Raw genomic sequence first — 20,607 nt, forward strand, 5'->3', positions numbered from 1 at the left:
CGACAAAGTCCTTTCTCCAGCAGTTCTTGTAAATATTTGAGGAGAATAGGCACAGGGCAATGCTCCGGGTCTAACTTTTGTTTCTCACACCACCGCGCAAACAGCTTCCATTTGTTGTCATACAAAGCCCTGGCAGAAGCAGCACGTGAATTAAGGATAGTCTGAACAACAGCCTGGTCACAAGAACTTAACAAGGAGTCTGGCCCCTCAACGGCCACACATACAGTTGAAGGCGTTCTGGGTGAGGGTGCCAAATCCTCCCCTGTAGCTGTGACAACAAATCCTTCCTCTCCGGGAGAGCCCATGGTTCTCCCTCGAGGAGTTTGTAAGTCATGGTAAACCAAATCCTCCCAGGCCAGAATGGAGCAACCAGCAGCACCCTGTGGCTGCTCTGATCTATCCTGTGCAGTGTTAACATCAGCAGCGGGAGAGGAGGGAAGGCGTAAAGGAGGCAATCCGGCCACGGGTCAGCCAATGCATCCTGCCCCAGCGGGCTGTCTGGTTCCAAGAGGGAGTACCATTGTGGGCAATGTGTCGAGGTGCTTGAAGCGAAAAGGTCCACTTCCGCTGCACCATATTTCTGCCAGATCATTTGTACCACAATTGGGTTCAGTCTCCACTCTCCCGGTGGTGGTTTCTGTCTGGAGAGTAAATCCGCTGCGCTGTTCTGTACACCGGGCAGATGAACTGCTCTGACACTCTGAGGGTGAGGCAACGCCCATAAGAGAAGCTTCCGAGTTTCTGCCAATGAGTGATTGGACCTGGTGCCCCCCTGATGGTTTATGTGATAGACTGTTGACGTGTTGTCCGACCGGACAAGAACATGTCTTCCTCTCAGGGCTGGGAGGAAATGCTTGAGAGCCAGTCGCACAGGGCGAAGCTCCAGTACTTTTATGTGTTGGAGTCTCTCCTGGGGACTCCAGACACCCCTCACCATCCTGTGATTCCACACGGCCCCCCAACCTTTGAGTGATGCATCTGTAACAACCACCTCTCGGTGAGAAGGAACAGAGCCTAGAGGGACACCCTTGCAGATGAAGTCCACGTTCCCCCAGGGTTTGAGGTGCAGAAGGCACTGGTTGTAGAGTCATACAAGCCTGTGCTGATGCAACTTTGAGTTGAGGCCTAGGTTGTTGATCCAAATCTGTAGGGGACGTAAGAACAGAAGTCCCAAAGGTACCACTAGCGACATTGCAGTCAATTTGCCCATCAACCGGAGCAGCAAACCAAAAGGCAGCGTCACAGCCCGTTGAATGTGTGAGACGAGACGAATTACATCGTCCACTCTGCGGGGATGGCGATGCAGTCATAGTCAGGGAGTTGATGGCAATGCCGATGGTCGTTCGTTGACTGGAAACAAGAGAACTCTTTGCAGAGTTCACTGGGAGTCTTAAATGAGAGACATGGTTCAGTAGAAGAGCTGTGTCGTTGTGCGCCTGCTCCTGAGTCGGAGCGCAGACAAGTCAATCGTCTAAGTAGGGTAGGATTCTTAATCCAAGAGCTTGCAGTGGGGCTAGTGCTGCAGCCATACATCTGGTAAATGTACGAGGGGCAAGAGAGAGGCCGAAAGGAAGCACCCTGAACTGGTATGCCTGACCTTCGAAAGCAAAGCGGAGAAACTGCCTGTGATGAGGCGCCACTGGCACATGGAAATAGGCGTCTTTTAAGTCGACACGACACTTGTGAACCAGTCTCCTGGTGTGATAGTTTGAAGGATGTCTACTGTGCGGAGCATGTGAAACTACAGCACTTTGATATAACGATTCAGACGTTGGAGATCGAGGATAGGACGAAAGCCGCCATCCTTCTTTGGAACAAGGAAGTAAATTGAATAGAACCCCTTGAGCTGGTCTGAACTGTGAACTAGCTCTATGGCCCCCTTCTCCAGGAGTTCCAAAATCTCCCATTGTTGGGCAGCAGACTGCACCGAGTTGGAAACAAGTCATCCTCACCCCATTGAACTTTGGAGGACATCTGAACTGAATTCTGTAACCTTCGAACAAGGTTGAAATGACCCATGGGTCTTGAACTTGAGCCTCCCAGTGGCTGAGTTGATTTCGTGAAAAATGGCTGGGGGCCAAACATTGGCAGTCAGACCCGACCACCTCTGCCTCGCATCCCTGAGGACCTCTGGGTGCGATTACTGGAAGCTCTGCGAAACCGTTCAGTTCTCGGGGGTCTGCCCGTAGGCTCACGAAAGGCAGGCTGCTGGGAGAGCTGGCCCTCAACTGCAAAAGCACGTGCAGCTCTGGGAGTCAGCGGAAGCCTGGATGTAGAGTGAAAAGCTGTAGCACGTCTGACTGGCTGAGGTCTGGAAAACCGGTGTAGGTCAACAAACTGTTGCCGAGATTTACTAGCCTCAACAGCACGCTCCAAAGTTTGTTGGGCTGCAGGTCCAAATACTTGGCCTGGAAGAACCGGCAGTGAACGGAGTGTGCCTCTGCAGGATTCGGAAAGGGGGGACTGCGCAAGTCACACCTGATGTCTAGTGATGGTAAGGGTTGACATCAGTCTGCCAAGCTCTCTGGACACTCCAAAGCAAAGGTTTGGAGTGAGGCATCACTAAGACTTTGCGTAGCATCATCAACCTCTGCCTCCCTCAAAGACTTTGAGAGGGCAAGGGCTAAATGGAACAGTGAGTTGCCTAGGCGACTGATGCGAGCAGCTATGTCATAGCTTTTGGTGCGGTCATCAGTGACCCTACACTGAGGATGTGGGCAGCGGGCATCCGGCTGAGCAGCATCAGCTGGAGCCACAACCAGGTTCGCAATAATGCTGTCAACGGCGTGCATACGGTTCAGACCATACTGCGCTGAATCACACAGAGCTAAGGGCTCTGCAGTCCTGTGATAGATGGGTCAATGATTTGGGGTCCGCCCAACATCGGTGGAGCTCCTCGATATATGGTTGTGAAACTGGAACGTTGAACTCAGGCTTCTGAGTGACTTTGAAAAAGGCACTTGAAGCGGTGGTTTCCGCAGGGGGATTGTCGACCCCAAGCCTGGATAAAGCCAACTGAACAGCTTGCTTGACAAAGGATAGTCCAGATCCGGTTTGCGGCATGGACTCTGCCTCAGAGGTATGAGAGCCCACTAATGAATAGCTTGGAGAAAGATCCCTCTCATCCTCCACACAGTTTATATCACTTGTCATGTACAAGGAATCAGTTGCAGCAATAGACACATCTTCCTCCTGCTGAGTAACTACATTGGTCTGATCAGCCTCATTAGGGACAACAGGAACTGTCACTGCATCCCTAGGCTGTAGATTCAGAAGCAAGGACTTAATCTGAGCAAACACAGAAGTCAACGTTTCGACCTTTTCAGCCAAAGCATGGTCATGAGTAATCTTCTTAGCAGAAGGGGCTCCTGCATGTGGGCGTTTACGGCGCTTTGGTTCCTTCCTGGGGCTGGAGGCCATAGTCGCACTAGATATTCCACTTTCCAATGCCGCAAGTCTAGCAGATCTCTCTGCCAGTGGCATGCTGGCACAATTAAGGCAGGCATCACCAGTCAGGGCTTCCCTCAGGTGTCCGATCCCAAGACAGGAGGGGCAAAACATATGTCCATCATCTGGGCTCAAGGGAGCCATACAGGTATTACAGCCATGCAACAAAAGCCTTGTCAATATTGTGGACTGCGTGCAGATGGCTAACGCAAGCCCTGATGGTTACAAATGGAAAGACGAAGCGTGAATCACACGCAGTGTAAATAGTAACACGAGGCACGGAGCGTGAAGCACTCACAGCCGCAGACTCGACACGACGCACGGAGCGTGAAGCACTCACAGCCACAGTAACACGATGCACACAGCCGAAAAACTCACAGCCCAAGTGCTAAGTCACTTAGAGCAACGACGACAACACTAGCTGCTAGCGGAGCTGTTAAACTTAGCAAATGGCGGCAGTGCAGACGAAGTACTTCAAGGAGTGGAAAACACTCACGGCAAGCCCAACACAGTACACTATACTGGTTCTGATATACACACTACCACGTAGTTAACGGGGTTAGTGACACAACTAAAGAAATAGCCAGCTTTCATCGAAACAACACAGCTAATGTGCACAGAGGAAAATACCCAGCAGGGCAGCAGCGAAGGCGCACACCCGGCATTTAGGAAGGTGTACTCACGACAGGCGTCAAAGAATACAAAAAACGGTGAAGCCGTGTCTCGCAGCCTCTGGAGGACGCGTGCAGTGGCTCCACGTAGCTCCAACCGAAGGTGGGTTGCGAGGCTACAAGCGAGAGCGGCAATCGCAGCTAAATGTGTTCTCAACCTCTAAGAATACGAGAATGTAGAAAAGAAGCGAGCGCTGGGTGCGTCTGGTATATAAAGACAACCAGTGACGTCACCCAGGTCACATTCAATGGTGTGACTTTGTTGGTGTATATATTCTCGACCTCTGTGCTGCGCACATGTAGTTATCTAGGTGCTAAAGCACTGCCCTCTGGTGTCAGGAGGAATGAAATAGAACCAACAATTAAGTATCTTAAAACACTGGACACTTTGTTCTGATTCAGGACCACAGACAAAAGTTCCTTATTTTCATGTCTGTAACTTACTATCTTTTATTATTAAAACAATGATGCAGAATACAACCCCTGGCAAAAATTATGGAATCACCGGCCTCGGAGGATGTTCGTTCAGTTGTTTAATTTTGTAGAAAAAAAGCAGATCACAGACATGACACAAAACTAAAGTCATTTCAAATGGCAACTTTCTGGCTTTAAGAAACACTAAGAAATCAGGAAAAAAAAAATTGTGGCAGTCACTAATGGTTACTTTTTTTTAGACCAAGCAGAGGGAAAAAAAATATGGAATCACTCAATTCTGAGGAAAAAATTATGGACTCATGAAAAACAAAAGAACGCTCCAACACATCACTAGTATTTTGTTGCACCACCTCTGGCATTTATAACAGCTTGCAGTCTCTGAGGCATGGACTTAATGAGTGACAAACGGTACTCTTCATCAGTCTAGCTCCAACTTTCTCTGATTGCTGTTGCCAGATCAGCTTTGCAGGTTGGAGCCTTGTTATGGACCATTTTCTTCAACTTCCACCAAATATTTTCAATTGGATTAAGATCCGGACTATTTGCAGGCCATGACATTGGCCCCTATATGTCTTTGTGCAAGGAATGTTTTCACAGTTTTTGCTCTATAGCAAGATGCATTATCGTCTTGAAAAAATGATTGATTGATGGGATAAGAAAAGTGTCCAAAATATCAACATAAACTTGTGCATTTATTGATGATGTAATGACAGCCATCTCCCCACTGCCTTTACCTGACATGCAGCCCCATATCATCAATGACTGTGAAAATTTACATGTTCTCTTCAGGCAGTCATCTTCATAGATCTCATTGGAACGGCACCAAACAAAAGTTCCAGCATCATCACCTTGCCCAATGCAGATTCGAGATTCATCACTGAAAATGACTTTCATCCAGTCATCCACAGTCCACGATTTCTTTTCCTTAGCCCATTGTAACCTTGTTTTTTCTGTTTAGGTGTTAATGATGGCTTTCGTTGAGCTTTTCTGTATGTAAATCCCATTTCCTTTAGGCAGTTTCTTAGTTTGTTTACAGACGTTGACTCCAGTTTGCTCCCATTCGTTCCTCATTTGTTTTATTGTGCATTTTTGAATATTGAGACATATTGCTTTAAGTTTTCTGTCTTGACGCTTTGATGTCTTCCTTGGTCTACCAGTATGTTTGCCTTTAACAACCTTCCCATGTTGTTTGTATTTGGTCCAGAGTTTAGACACAGCTGACTGTGAACAACCAACATCTTTTGCAACATTGCGTGATTTACCCTCTTTTAAGAGTTTGATAATCCTCTCCTTTGTTTCAATTGACATCTCTCGTGTTGGAGCCATGATTCATGTCAGTCCACTTGGTGCAACAGCTCTCCAAGATGTGATCACTCCTTTTTAGATGCAGACTAACGAGCAGATCTGATTTGATGCAGGTGTTAGTTTTGGGGATGAAAATTTACAGGGTGATTCCATAATTTATTCCTCAGAATTGAGTGAGTCCATATTTTTTTTCCCTCTGCTTGGTCTAAAAAAGTAACCGTTACTGACTGTCTTTATTTCTCTGTTCAAATGCTGAACATTACTGTTGAAACATGACTTGTTAGAATCCTTTTAATGAAGTAGAGCTCTGTATAATCTATCAAACTTTTGTTTATTAAAAGCGTAGTTGGATATTTAAGAATCTTAAGTACAACTCTGATACTTTAACTGCTGTGGTCGTGTTAATCTTCCCACTGGGGACAGAGTATTAGTTACTGGATTGTCACATGTGTAACTCTGCTAATAAATATTCAGACTGCTGTAGTTCACAAAATTTTCACAAATCTTCAAATTAAATTTCTTCAATTTATTGTTCTAAAGTGCATTTGAGAGCATCAAGAACCCTTCAGCTTCCTGTACTAAGGGTTTGTTTCCTCGGATTTCTCACTGACTGGATCACATCCTGAACAGAACCGCTTCAGGAGGATCCCTCAGAAGCTGGGTGAAGATTTCATATTAACCACGTTAGGCAAGGAAGGACAAAGTCGTTTCTTGTGCTGCCCTTGCCAAACCCGTCACCAAGGGACAAGTCAGATAACAATAAGACAAGTGGGTCTCTCATTCTACTTGTTGTAAAGGACACGCCCCTGTAAATAATCAATATTTCTGCCTTTATAATGTACTGAAGAAAATTCAGAGGGAGGGGTGGGGTGTTTTGGTTTCATGATTTTTGTTCTGCTGGCTCAAGTCTGCAAAATCTAACGGAGCCGCTCTTCTGTTTGTCCATCAGAAAAAACCTGCAGCCGCAGACTACAAGAAAACAGATGAACCTCAGCCTGATGTGAAGGACGATGAGGAGGAGAAGGACGAGGAGGACAAGGACGAAGAGGAGGAGAAGGAAGAGGAGGCTGAAGAGGCTGAGAAAAATGCTGCAGGTCAGAATAAAAATGGAATTACATCTATTAAATTTATAGAATTACAGATGCCAGCTTCATATCTCAAAGCTGACTACAGGGGGCAGCAGAGTCACCTGCAGCACTGTGACTTCTCACATCCCAGTATTTTAAGAGCATGCTGAGGTCACTTCCTCCTCCAGCTGCTCTTGATTGAGGACCTTAATTCTTAAAAAAGATTGTGTGCAGCAGTGGCCCCCTCTGGCAGCTACAAAGAAAAGAACAGTAGAAAAGCTTTTTGAGCATCTGTGTGAAAGGGAAGTCTGTTCAGATTGAAATCTGCACTGAAAATACTGACTGCTGTTTGACATGAGTGTTTTTCCTGATGAGACAATCACGGCAGAAAAACACTCATCTTACAGTAAAAGATGAATGATTTTGCGGTTTCATAATATCAGCATTTGTTAAAGTCGAGGTTGAACTGCTGATGACAACATTAATCAGACTGCATCTACTCTGAATCTTATTTAACTAGAGTCCTGTTCTGTCTCGCTAGCAGTTAGCTTTCGCTAGCTAGGTTGACACCCCCCCCCCCCTTTCTTGTATAGCTGTTTCTTTTTTACCTGTTTAATACTTCTGGTAGTTTTTCAGAGCAACTGCTGTGAATCTTAGGTCATTATTTTACTCCTGTGTAAATCTTAGGAGTGGCTAGGATTTTCACTAGCGGTTAACTTGCTTTAGTGAGTTAGACCCTCCCCTGTTTCTTTAATATTTCTGTTAGTTTTTTAGTGTAATTGTTGTGAATTTTAACTTAGTCTTTACTCTTGTGTTAATCTTAGGAGTGGTTTACTCTTAGGAGGGTTTTTTTTTTTTTTCCAAATCTAATACATCTGCTACTTTTTCAGTTTAACTGCTGTGAATTTTAATTAATTTATTTACATCTGCGTGAATCTTGTGTGAGCCTTAGGAGTGGTTAGCTCGTGCTTGCTTGGCTATATTCTTGAATTTCCGAGTGCACAAAGTACACTACTTCACACCCTCTGTAAATCCTGCGTGATGTTGGAAGATAGACTGGCTGTCTTAGAGAGCAGTGTCCGTAAGTAGAACAGCTTCTTAGCTCAGTGGAGTTACATGTTACGGGCAATCCAGATGAGGTTAGTGTTGGGCTGGCTAGCAAGTCCATTAGTATCAGCCTAGAAATGTCAGCTGTGGAGGATGGCTTTCGGACTGTGGCTAGGTGGCGGAAGCCCCGAAGGGCTTGGTGCTTGGTTGTGGTACCCCGATCACACTTGCCACTGCGAACTGTGAGATCGGTTCTCCCCATTGGATTTGCCTGATGTGAATTCTCTGAGCCCACGAGTGACTTCCACTTCTGTCTCCAGGCTGAAACACCAAACTTCAGTGATAGGGGATTCTATCACCTGCCAAGTCAGGCTACAGATGCCGGTTGACATTAAATGTATTCCTGGGGCCAGAGTTCCCAACATTGCATCTCATCTTAGGGTGCTGACGCTGCAGGAGGGAAGACAGACTAAGGAACATGACATGATATAGTCACATAGTTATTCACGTCAGGATGAAGCACTCAGGTCACAAAAATGGACAGAGAGGACTTGTGACCTTGCCAGAAAGATGTCGGCATCGATTAATAATCTCTGGTCCTCTCTCCTGCCCGGGGTAATGGTGAGGCGTTTAGCAGGCTGACATCATTAAATATGTGGCTGGCACAATTTTGTAGACAGTAAGGCTTTAGCTTTATTGATAACTGGTCTTCCTTCTGGGGCCGCTGTGGCTTGATGATGCCGGACGGCTTCCACCCTACTGGGGTAGGCGCCGCCATCTTGTCTGCGAACATGGATAGAGCCCTACAGGGAGGGTAACATTAGGAATTTTCAGCAGGCCATGGAACAGGTGATGAGAGACCCTGCAAGGCTTATAACAAATGTGGTTGTGGAATCCATTGGCTTAGCAGGGAAATTAGTGCAGAAAATCCACTATAGTGATAGTGCAGTTTATCTGCCAGGGAGGGAAATTCAACAAGTTGAGGCTGTGACCTGCTTCTGTAGACATGTCCATAAAAATCATAGAGGGATGTGCTTTGCAAACATAATACTATTACTACATTGGATGACGTTGAAATTGAGGATGGCCAAAGAGTTGTTCCGACAATATCAAAGATTTCGTGTCTGCTAACTACGTGTGTGGATTGTCACAAACCTAAACCTACTTCTAGGCATCTTATATGCTACTCTGGAACCACCCCTAAACCCAAACAGTTCAACTATCAACCCCACTGAGGTCCTTAGTCTGGGTCTCATTAACACAAGATCACTGTCCTCAAAATCATTGTTGATTATCTGATTATTGATCATCACTTACATATGATTGAGTTATATGAAACCTGGCTTAAACCTACAGCTGTCCTCCCCTTAAATGAGGCCTGCCCACCAGCATATACACTTAGTCATGTCCCTCGTGATGCGAAGCAAGGTGGGGGTGTTGCTCTTATTTATAAATCTAGGTTTTGCTTATTCGTTGGTGGGTCACAAATATAACTCGTTTGAGCATCTGATTCTCCGCTCTGCTCAGGATATTACGCATTGCCAAGGTCAGAAGAATAAAAATCAGCCATATTACTTTCACTGTATATAGCCCTCCTGGCCCATATTCTGAATTCTTAGATGAATTTGGTACGTTCATCTCTAACTTGTCAACTAGTGCAGATAACATTCTGATCATTTGTGACTTTAACGTTCATATAAATAAGCCTTCTGATCCCCTCTGCAAATCATTTATGGAAATTGTGGATGCGTTAGGATTTCAGCAATGCATTCGGGACTTGAAGCACAATAGTGGAAAAACCCTGGATTTGGTTCTCGCATGTGGTATTGCTGTCACGAACATTGAAGTATTCCACCTTGCGTGTCTTAAACTATAAGCATGCACTACTGGCTACAAAGCGGACCTATTACTCTGATCAACAAAAACAAGCATAATTCAGTTATTGTTCGACATGGTGGCAACACTTATTCATGGACAACCACCTCGTAGTTCGTGCTCCTTTTACAGCACAAGATTTCCTGGATTATTCTGAGAAGAAAATAGAAGACATTAGGTTAAACATATCCTAGCATGCATTAACCCTGCTGTTGAGGTGGGCACCATTACTGAGGTATTACCTAGATTTACAGAATTTGAGAGCATCTCTCTAGGCATGCTGACGAAACTCGTAACATCAACAAAAAGCACAACCTGTTTACGAGGGTAGGCTGAAAAGTTCTAAGGCTCATCAAGAAGGAGAAATGCTATTTCAATAAAACTTGGCATGCATTAAGTTCAACTCTTCTGATGACTGTTATTTTCTTCCAGGTTGTGAGGTAGTTTGTGGTTCATAGCCAAGTTTGAATGTTTGTGGTAGAGGGAAACGGCAAAAATGGACAAAATCTGGCATCACGGTGTGATTAAGTACCTGCATAAGAAGGGGTTAAAGTCCAAGGACATTCATGCAGATATGGTTGCTACATTAGGGGATGAAGCTCCCTCCATATCTACAGTGCATAAGTGGGCAGCTGAATTTAAGAGGGGCAGAGAGTCTTTAAGATGACCCAAGGTCTGGGCGGCCTGCAACAGTCACAACCCAGAAAAACATTGACCTTGTTCATGAAATGGTGATGGACGACAGACGATCGATTAATCAGCTAGCAGATGTTGTGGGAATATCCCGTGAGAGAATTGAACACATTCTGCATGAAGAACTTGGAATGTCAAAGGTGTCAGCTCGGTGGGTGCCACGTCTTCTGACGCCTGATCAGAAACGCACCAGGCTAGTCATGTCGAAGGCAAACTTGGCCCAATTTGAAGAGGATCCAGCCAATTACATGGAACGTTTTCTTACCCAGCATGAGTGTTGGGTTCACCACATTGAACCAGAGACAAAAAAACAATCAATGCAGTGGAAACACCCAAGGTCACCACGTCCAAAGAAGGCCAAGGTCGTTTCGTCTGCGGGGAAGGTCATGGTTTCAGTTTTCTGGGATGCCAAGGGCATTGTGTTCGTGGACTATCTTGAAAAGGGACAAACCATAAATGGACAGTACTATTCTAACCTACTGAGACAGTTGCGCGAGGCTATCAAAAAGAAGCGACCAGGAAAGCTGACGAAAGGGGTGCTGTTCCATCAAGACAATGCCCCAGCTCACAAGTCAATAGTGGCCATGGCCACTATCCACGAGTGTGGATTCGAACTGGTAGATCACCCACCATACTCCCCTGACTTGGCACCCTCGGACTTTCATCTGTTCTCAAACCTGAAAAAAAAAACTTGGCTGGGAAGCACTATCGGAGCAATGATGAGGTGATGGCTGCCGTTGAGGACTATTTTGACTCTCAAGATGAAAGCTTCTATGCCAAGGGAATCGAAGCACTCAAGCACCGCTGGAAGAAGTGTGTGGAGTTACAGGGAGACTATGTAGAAAAATAACCCTGAATTTGTTCAATTCGACAACTGCATCATAGTCAGCCTTAGAACTTTTCAGCCTGCCCTCGTATTTGATCCTATACCAGCAAAACTGTTTAAGGACCTTTGGCCCACTCTTGGGTTGTCTGTGCTGGACATTATTAATCTTTCTTTAACTTCTGGATCTGTTCCTAAATGTTTTAAATCTGCAGTGATTAAACCATTACTTAAGAAACCTATCTCGACCCTAGTGTATTGAAAAACTATCAGCTGATAGCAAATCTATAATTTTGCTCTAAAATTCTGGAAAAAGTGGTGTCATGGCAGCTCATGGACCACCTTATTGAGAATAATCTTTTTGAGCCACTGCAGTCTGCTTTTAGAAAATATCATTCCACAGAGATGGCTCTCACTAAAGTGGCGAATGATCTTCTGCTTGCAGTGGATTCGGATACCACTACGGTTCTGGTGCTGTTAGATCTCAGTGCTACATTTGATACCGTGGATCATCATATTCTACTTGATAGGCTGGAAAATCATTTTGGGATTACTGGGAGTGCCCTTGCTTGGTTGATGTCATACCTGACCAGTCATTCTCACTGTATTTTTCTACAGCAACAATACCTCTAACCTTAGTGACATGAAATTTGGGGCTCCACAGGGGTCCGTCTTAGGCCCCCTGCTTTTCTCCCTTTATATAGCACACCTTGGGCACATACTGCTGTTTTTGGGTTACCTTTCACTGCTATACTGATGATATTCAGTTGTACATGCCGATAACTGCTGGTAATCTCTAATTCACATAAAATCCTTATAAGATTGCCTTTTATCAGTGAGAAGTTGGATGTCTAGAAACTTTCTACTTTTAAACTCCGATAAGACTGAAATGATGGCTCTTGTTCCAGTGAGACATCAGCATCAATTTGACCAGTTAACGCCTCGCCTAGGCTCGTGTGTCATACATCACACTGAAAAAGTGAGGAACCTTGGGGTAGTTTTTGATCCTACATTGTCCTTTGACCTTCACATTAGAAATATTATGACTGCTTTCTTCCACCTGCGAAATATAGCAAAGATTTGTCCCATCCTGTCTATGGCTGATGCTGAAACCCTGATCCATGCGTTCATCTCTTCTAGATTGGACTGTACTGCAGTGTTTTATTTTCAGGTTTACCGCAGCCCAGCATTAGGGCTCTCCAATTGGTTCAAAATGCTGCATCCAGACTTTTGAATGAATGAATAAATTTATGAATGAATTCATTTGGCACACAAACTCTAACATAAAACTGATACACAAGACAATTCCATAGTGACGTGTGACCAAAAGGGGGTGAGCAGAAGCAAAGCTTATAAACGCCCATCCCTTATATACATACATAGATACATACTCATTACCAAGCCCCAGAGCAAGCACACAGGCAACAGTGGTAAGTAAAAACTCATACATACATTTCTACATACATATGCAATGCCTGATTTTATACTACATATTTACAAGATAGAAAAACAAAGTGCACACAACTAAACGATCAACAAAACACCCTAACCCTCAACACCCTTCCTCCTCCTTATACCTAGAAAAAACCATGTGCCTATACCGTTGCTTAAACTGGTTCATGCTTGGATATTGCTTGAGCGCCACCCTCAATCTGTTCCACTTCCTCACTCCACAAACAGAAATACAAAAACCTTTTAATGTTATACGTGCCCACTGATGTTTTAAGTTAAACTCCCCCCTAAGATTATAATCCCCTACTCTATTAAAGAACATGTTTTTAATATTTGTACTGATTGAAAATGAACCAGATCCATAAATTTTTAAATTTTTTAAGAATAGTGAATTTGTGTGGTCTCTATAACAGTATTATGAGTTATTCTTATAGCTCTTTTCTGCAGTATGGATAATGGTTGTGTTGTACATTTATAATTATTGCCCCAGACCTCTGCACAATAGTGTAAATATGGTAAGATCAGTGAGCAATAGAGAATGCGGAGTGAGTTGTGGTTCAGAACTGAAATGCTTCTTGACAGTTTGCTCTATTTATGTTTTATGAGACTGGCAGTTTATTTTATCATCAATTATCACCCCAAGAATCTTAGTTTCATATACTCTTTCAATATCCACCCCCTGTACTTGTAACTGTAGTTGTATGTCTTTATTACAATTGCCAAATAACATATATTTTGCTTTACTTAATGACAATTTGTCAAACCACATTTTCAGCTTTCCCATTTCTGTAGTGATGTTCCTTAGTAGTTTCTGCAAATCCCCCCAGAACAAAAAAAACTTGTCATCTGCAAATACTAATTTTAATATCTTAGACACATTAAAAATATCATTTATATAAAGTATAAAGCATTTCGGACCCAATACTGACCCCTGTGGGACAGCACAAGCATTGTCCAAGCATGATGTATATTCACCCAACTTCACAAATTGTTTGCTGTTACTCAAATAACTTCTCACCCAGTGCAACACTAATCCCCTGATCCCATACTGTTCAAGTTTATTGATTAATATATCATGATTGATTGTGTTGAAAGCTTTTTTTTTTTAAGGTCTATGAATATTCCAACTGAATGTAACTTATGATCTATGGCATTTGTGATCGCGTCAACTGATTCTATTAATGCCAGTGATGTTGAACTATTTGCTCTAAATCCATATCGACTGTCAATAAGTAATTTGTTTATGAATTTATCTAATCTATTGTTGAATAATTTTTCTAATATTTTGGAAAAATGTGGAAGCAAAGAAACAGGCCTATGATTTGTGAAGTGGTGTCTATCCCCAGTTTGACACGAAGTAGAAAGTTGACCACATTACACCCATTTTGGCATCCCTTCTCTGGCTTCCTGTCCCAGTGAGATCAGATTTTAAGGTTCTGCTAATAGTCTGTTCATGGACTGGCACCTCCCTACCTAGCTGACCTAATTAAACCTTACGTACCAGCCCGGGCTTTGCATTCTCAGGGTGCAGGACTACTTTGTGTCCTGATGGTGAATAACAGGTCTGTTGGGTCACAGCTTTCTCTTATCGTGCCCCTGTTCTGTGGAATGATCTCCCCGTGTCAATAAAATAGTCAGATTCTGTGGAGGCTTTCAAGTCCAGACTTAAGATGCACTTATTTTCCCTTTCGTATGGCTAGTATACTGGCATAGTATAGTTCTGCACTTTTTATTCTTTTAATTCATTTTATTAGGAAACGTGCCGTGGCCTCAACTTTACCTAAATTGAGTCTTTTATTGAAGCTTAGGGCTAGTGGCTGGTGATCACCTTAGTATCCTGTTTTTCTTGTTGTTTAATGCTGACAAATTATACTGTATTTCTTGTCTTTCTGATGCCTGATTCTGTTGTTGGTTTTTTTTTTTTTTTTTTCTCTCTCTCTCTCTGTTTAAGGTGCAGCTCCATCCAGAGATGGGTGTGGTATTTGTGCTGGAGACCCTCCTGTCCTGTGCACAAACAGCATTTCCTGTATATTCGTTTTGTGAATTCTGTAATTTGTCTGTAGCATGGCTCAAGCGGAGGGTCACCCCTTTGAGTCTAGTTTGCTTGAGGTTTCTTCCTCAAAGGGAGTTTTTCCTTACCACTGCTGCTCTGAGGGTTAGTAATGTTAGACCTTACTTGTGTGCAGTGCCTTGAGGCAACTCTGTTGTGATTTTGCACTATATAAAGGAAAATAAATTGAAAATTGAAAAAAATTGGGCCAGAAAAAGGAAACGCTTTATAAGCAAACAGAGCAGTCCCCCTTTGAGTGTGGTCTGCTTGAGGTTTCTTCCTCAGAGGGAGTTTTTCCTTACCACTGTTGCTCTGGGGGTTGGTAAGGTTAGACCTTAATTGTGTGAAGCGCCTTGAAGAAATTTAAAATCGTCCAGAAATGTTAATCTGCTTCATGTTTGAAACATCGTTAAGAAGAAATTAACTCATGATAGATTCAGTTTGATGTGTTTGTAACTGAACAGATAGTTTGTGCTAAATGTGCCGTTATTTACTGGGAGGCAGAAGGTTCCCAAACTTTATGGCAAGTGTTTTTTAAATACACGACCATCAGTCATTTGTAAATGTCTGCTGTGGTTCAGGCGTCTGGAAATGGTCAAACCTGCAAAACCAGTGCCATCTGCTGTTTGACCATCTGTATGGTCCGGACGTACCCCTGAACCATGTGGCACTGCCAGACACGTGGCTGAACCCGCCTGCTGTCAGGTAGTATTGTATCAGGCAGAGTTGAAGCCTTTTCTCTGCCGCTGTGATCCGTCTGGTCAGTTTTTGCTTATTGTGTCTGTATCTACTCCGATAAGAAACAGGTTTGTTTCCCACGGCTCTCGAAATGGAACGATATCCCCACCTGGTGGACAGTTAATGCAGGTACAGTATACTTTTGCTGAGAGGCTTGTGAGTACCATGAGGAGGCTGAGCACATGCACAATGGCAGGAAGTAGGAAGCCGTTCTCTTGGTTTCACAGTAAAACTCCGGTCACAAAAGGCTTTTAGTCAGTTTAACAGATTTAGTTACGTCTTAATTATGTTGTTTGGAATCAAAATGGTGCCGCAGATGGTGTGCAGTGATCAGTGACGAGTCTGTTGAGCTTTTCGAACAGTGAGGATGGCTGATGGATGAGCCTGTACAAATCCGAATGCAGGGTAAAAGTATTAACTCCTGATTTTTTTTTTTTTTTTTTTTTTTTTTTTTTTTTTTGACGGATGAATTCTCCCCCCCCCCCCCCCCCCCCCCCCAGCTGCAGAGAAAAGTGATGGAGAGGAAAATCCTGTGAAGGCAGAGGAGAACGAGGAGGAAAAGGAGGAAAAGGAAGCCTCACCCACACAGGTGAGCAGTCTCATTTTTACCTTCACACAGTCAGAAGTTTAAACTTTTTTTTTTTTTTTATCAGACTTAGAATTAAATTTTAATGTTTGGGATATTTTACTGTGATCCAAATAACTGTTGGAAAGCTTGGAAAATATTTGAGAAAAATAAGGCGTTTTGGATGATCTGGTGTGGGCCAGTTTTAATTTAATTTATAGCAGAATAAATGTAACTTTTTAAAAAAATCCTTTTTGCAGTCAGGCTAATTGCTAAAAATCTAACTTTTCTCTTCAGAACGCAGAGGATGAGGTTCTGCGGAGATCTCCCAGGAGCAGGGTCAGAAAGGACTGATGTTTGAATCTGAGGGCCCCTGACCTTGACTTCCCCCCCAAAAAAACCTCCCCTCCACCCCCTCTTTTGAGGTAATGTCACCCAAATGGAGCCCACGGAAGCAGCAGCGCTAACAGGAAGCTAAACACAAGACCTTCGATATGGATGCTAATTCCAGTATGAACAAGACTGAGTTGGTGTGACAGTTTGTGAGTGAGATGTTTGTGCATCATTCCTTTAACACCTGAGCAGACCCAAACCTGCACAGCTGTGCTATCTGCTGTAGATCCTGCTAACCACCCAGCGCCATGCTAAAACTGCTAACACCAAATGAAGAAGTTGAACTAGGCCAGGTTTCTGTTTGACCTGTGGACAGTTTGTTCTTTAGTCTTCTGGAATGTTGGTTGTAAACTATGAACATTTAGCCTAATTTTGTGTAGCCTACTAACGTTTCATTTGAGCTGCCCAGTTAGCAACCAGCAATTGAGACAAAATTAGTCTCCAACATGAGTGATTGATTTGCTCAGTCCAGTTAAAATAAGTTTATCTGGTTAACCACGCCCACCAATAAAATACCAGCGTCGAACATCCGACAGTTTATGAATTGTTTTGGCAGCAGCTTGCTAACGGCTTCCCTCTGACCTTCTAAGGTTTGATCGGTCCAATGAAAACCTTCCTATTTATCAGAAGATTTGGGAATTCAGTGACTCAAAGCCACCTAATTATGGAGAATTTTTTTTAATGATCAGAGTTAGCAGCTGGCCGTCCTCCCAACTTTTAGCTAACTAATAAACCTGTTTTTTTTGGGGGGGGGGGGGTTTTGTCTGTAATTTATTGTATGATCTGATTTAGCAGATTAGTGTATTGGCTAAGCTAGTGCTAAGCTGCTGAAAGTCTAATTTACTCATTTTAAAAGTTCTTCAAAGCAAACTATTTCCAATAAAACACAGCAAATGTATGTGACTAAAAAGTAATTCCCTTCCCAGCATTTAAATTGTGTGTTAACGTCAACACTCCAGCTAGCTTTGTGCATTAGCCCGCCCCCCTTTAATGTCATCGCCTCGTAATCGTCTGTGTTTGAAAGACTCTAATATGTTGCTGATTGATTCACTTCAGTGTTTATCGTTTATGGCGGGAAAGGTTTTCCCACGAGCAGCAACTTTTTTTTTTTCTTTTTGCCTCAGAATGTACATTTAAGGGGTTTTTGTTTGTTTTTTTAATCTATATTGTTGGTGCATTTGTTGCTAATTTATCCACCTTGTTTCTTCTGCTTACGATTGATTTAGTAATTTTTAATTTAAACATAATGAACCCTTGCAGCAGCTTATTTAAACATGTCTGAATCCGCTGTTCTTGTTTGTTTTCTCTGAATATCTTGAACGTTTGTGGTCAGAGTATGTGCGTTTGAAGACAGTGTCACATTTCTCTGGATTTGTTCAGCGTGATGCTGCGATGTAGCATCAGAAATTATCGCTCGCGTAGACCAGCTGTAGAACTGTCACATCAGTGGCGAGGAAAAATCCTGGTGCTCGCTTCGATGCGGTCGGTACGTGATCAGAAATGTCCTGTTGTCCTGAAATCAAGTCAACTGGCTTGAGTTGATCTGGTTTTTATTTGATGCATCTGGTAATGTGGGAGGTGGAGCTAAAATCCAGCTTTTCAGCATGTGATTAAAAATCCTGACTTCGTTGGCATCATGTTTAAACTTTTTTTCTTTTTCACATAAACGATAAAGTTTTGGCATCGTGGATCATGAGCAATTTCTTGTCATGTCCTTACGACCTTCAGATTCTGTGTTCATTGTCCAAAACTTTGTCCACAATTAAGCTCAAAGCATCAATGCTGCCTCAGAATTGAAGTTTGAAACAAATGCTTCAGTCTAAAAAGATTCACCAATTACGCGGACAATTGAGGGCTCAATTGAACCTGTTTTTATTGAAGAACAGTGTTCACAGCTGAAGTCTGACTTATTGAAATGAACAGACTCTTAAAGCTAAGTTTTTAATTATGGTTTTTCGTGTAAAAACAGCTGAAGGTGCCACGCTGTCCGGTGTCTTTGATTGGCTGATTGTTTTGACTGGCGTGCTGCTGGGCACAAACTGGTTTTCTTTGGTCATTGTGGGTTTTTCAAATCCCTTAAATGTAGCTAGGTAAGGGGGCGTGATCACCAATCATGTCTCAGTGTGCAGGACCGCCTACTTTTACTGTGCAGAAAACAGACTGAATTTGATTTTTGTTCATTTTGGATCAACGTAAACTGTCAGATGTTTGTGTTCTAATGTTTAGTTACTTTAATGAAAAAATAATCACATCTTAGTTTCTTCCCCCCTGTTTTTGGCAGCTTTCAAAATTCCTGCCCAGTGATATTCTGACAGCGCCCATGTCCAGCAGGCGGCATGCTGTGGCAGCAGCGTTACCCTCCTGTTGTTTCTGTGGTTTTCTTCTTTTTAGTCCTGAGTGTCTTTGTGTTGTTCAGCTGAAGCTGCCTTGCTAACAAACGTAGGCTGAACACTGTATCTGCTGGCAAAGCTTTGTTTGCCTTGGTGACAGCTTTTTGATGTGGACCTGGACACAGATGGACATGTCACAAGAAGGTCCACCATTGATCCGAAACGCTGTGACGACAGAGCCAGGTGTGTGTGTGTGGAAATAAGTCTCTTCTGAACATGTAAAAGGTTTTTGATTAATAAAAAGGCCAAATGAAAGCAAGCTCTCGTTTAATGGGTTCTTAGATGTGCATATTTATGGATGAGACTGGAGCCTGACCTACACAGCAGATGGCTGGTATGTTTCAGCTGATATGAGCCTTTCATAAACATGTCTGTTGCCATTATTTATGCCAATATGAAAACTTTCTGCTGGGCCAAAGTCAGTTTTCATTCTTTCGTGTGTTAGTGTTCTGAAAGAATAAAAACCCTTCACCTTTGACCCAATAAACAATGCAGGAAGTACAATTTAGCTGTTTGGAAACTGTCCTTTACTGTCAAGTGTGGCTGGGACCCCATCACCCCCTGGGCACATTAGGAACAAGAGGCTGATGCAAGGTGACCAGCTGCCAATCATTTTCAATTAAGTTCTGTCTTTTACAGTGATGACACAAATCGTCCCTATTCTGCAATCTTGGCGGATATATATATATATATATATATATATATATATATATATATATATATACATACATACACACTCAACAAAATATAAACGCAACACTTTTGGTTTTGCTCCCATTTTGTATGAGATGAACTCAAAGATCTAAAACTTTTTCCACATACACAATATCACCATTTCCCTCAAATATTGTTCACAAACCAGTCTAAATCTGTGATACTGAGCACTTCTCCTTTGCTGAGATAATCCATCCCACCTCACAGGTGTGCCATATCAAGATGCTGATTAGACATCATGATTAGTGCACAGGTGTGCCTTAGACTGCCCACAATAAAAGGCCACTCTGAAAGGTGCAGTTTTGTTTTATTGGGGGGGGGATACCAGTCAGTATCTGGTGTGACCACCATTTGCCTCATGCAGTGCAACACATCTCCTTCGCATAGAGTTGAAGAGAACACCTCTCCAACGTGCCAAACGCCAGCGAATGTGAGCATTTGCCCACTCAAGTCGGTTACGACGACAAACTGGAGTCAGGTCGAGACCCCGATGAGGACGACAAGCATGCAGATGAGCTTCCCTGAGACGGTTTCTGACAGTTTGTGCAGAAATTCTTTGGTTATGCAAACCGATTGTTTCAGCAGCTGTTCGAGTGGCTGGTCTCAGACGATCTTGGAGGTGAAGATGCTGGATGTGGAGGTCCTGGGCTGGTGTGGTTACACGTGGTCTGCGGTTATGAGGCTGGTTGGATGTACTGCCAAATTCTCTGAAACGCCTTTGGAGACGGCTTATGGTAGAGACATGAACATTCAATACACGAGCAACAGCTCTGGTTGACATTCCTGCTGTTAGCATGCCAATTGCACGCTCCCTCAAATCTTGCGACATCTGTGGCATTGTGGTGTGTGATAAAACTGCACCTTTCAGAGTGGCCTTTTATTGTGGGCAGTCTAAGGCACACCTGTGCACTAATCATGGTGTCTAATCAGCATCTTGATATG

General features: G+C 43.3%; 1 protein-coding gene across 1 annotated transcript in view; it reads left to right on the forward strand.

Annotated features, from left to right (window-relative positions):
• The window catches only part of canx (calnexin), a 70,930-nt gene extending 51,714 nt beyond the window's left edge, over window positions 1-19,216 (forward strand). Inside the window, exons 13-15 of the mRNA XM_034182275.1 lie at window positions 6,808-6,952; window positions 16,104-16,192; window positions 16,466-19,216. Coding sequence (XP_034038166.1) covers window positions 6,808-6,952; window positions 16,104-16,192; window positions 16,466-16,522 — 291 coding nt within the window. The 3' untranslated portion in view covers window positions 16,523-19,216. The remainder of the gene's footprint in view (window positions 1-6,807; window positions 6,953-16,103; window positions 16,193-16,465) is intronic.
• Window positions 19,217-20,607: the final 1,391 nt, after the last annotated feature.

This window comes from Thalassophryne amazonica, chromosome 11, assembly GCF_902500255.1.
Source record: "Thalassophryne amazonica chromosome 11, fThaAma1.1, whole genome shotgun sequence".
NCBI lineage: Eukaryota > Metazoa > Chordata > Actinopteri > Batrachoidiformes > Batrachoididae > Thalassophryne > Thalassophryne amazonica.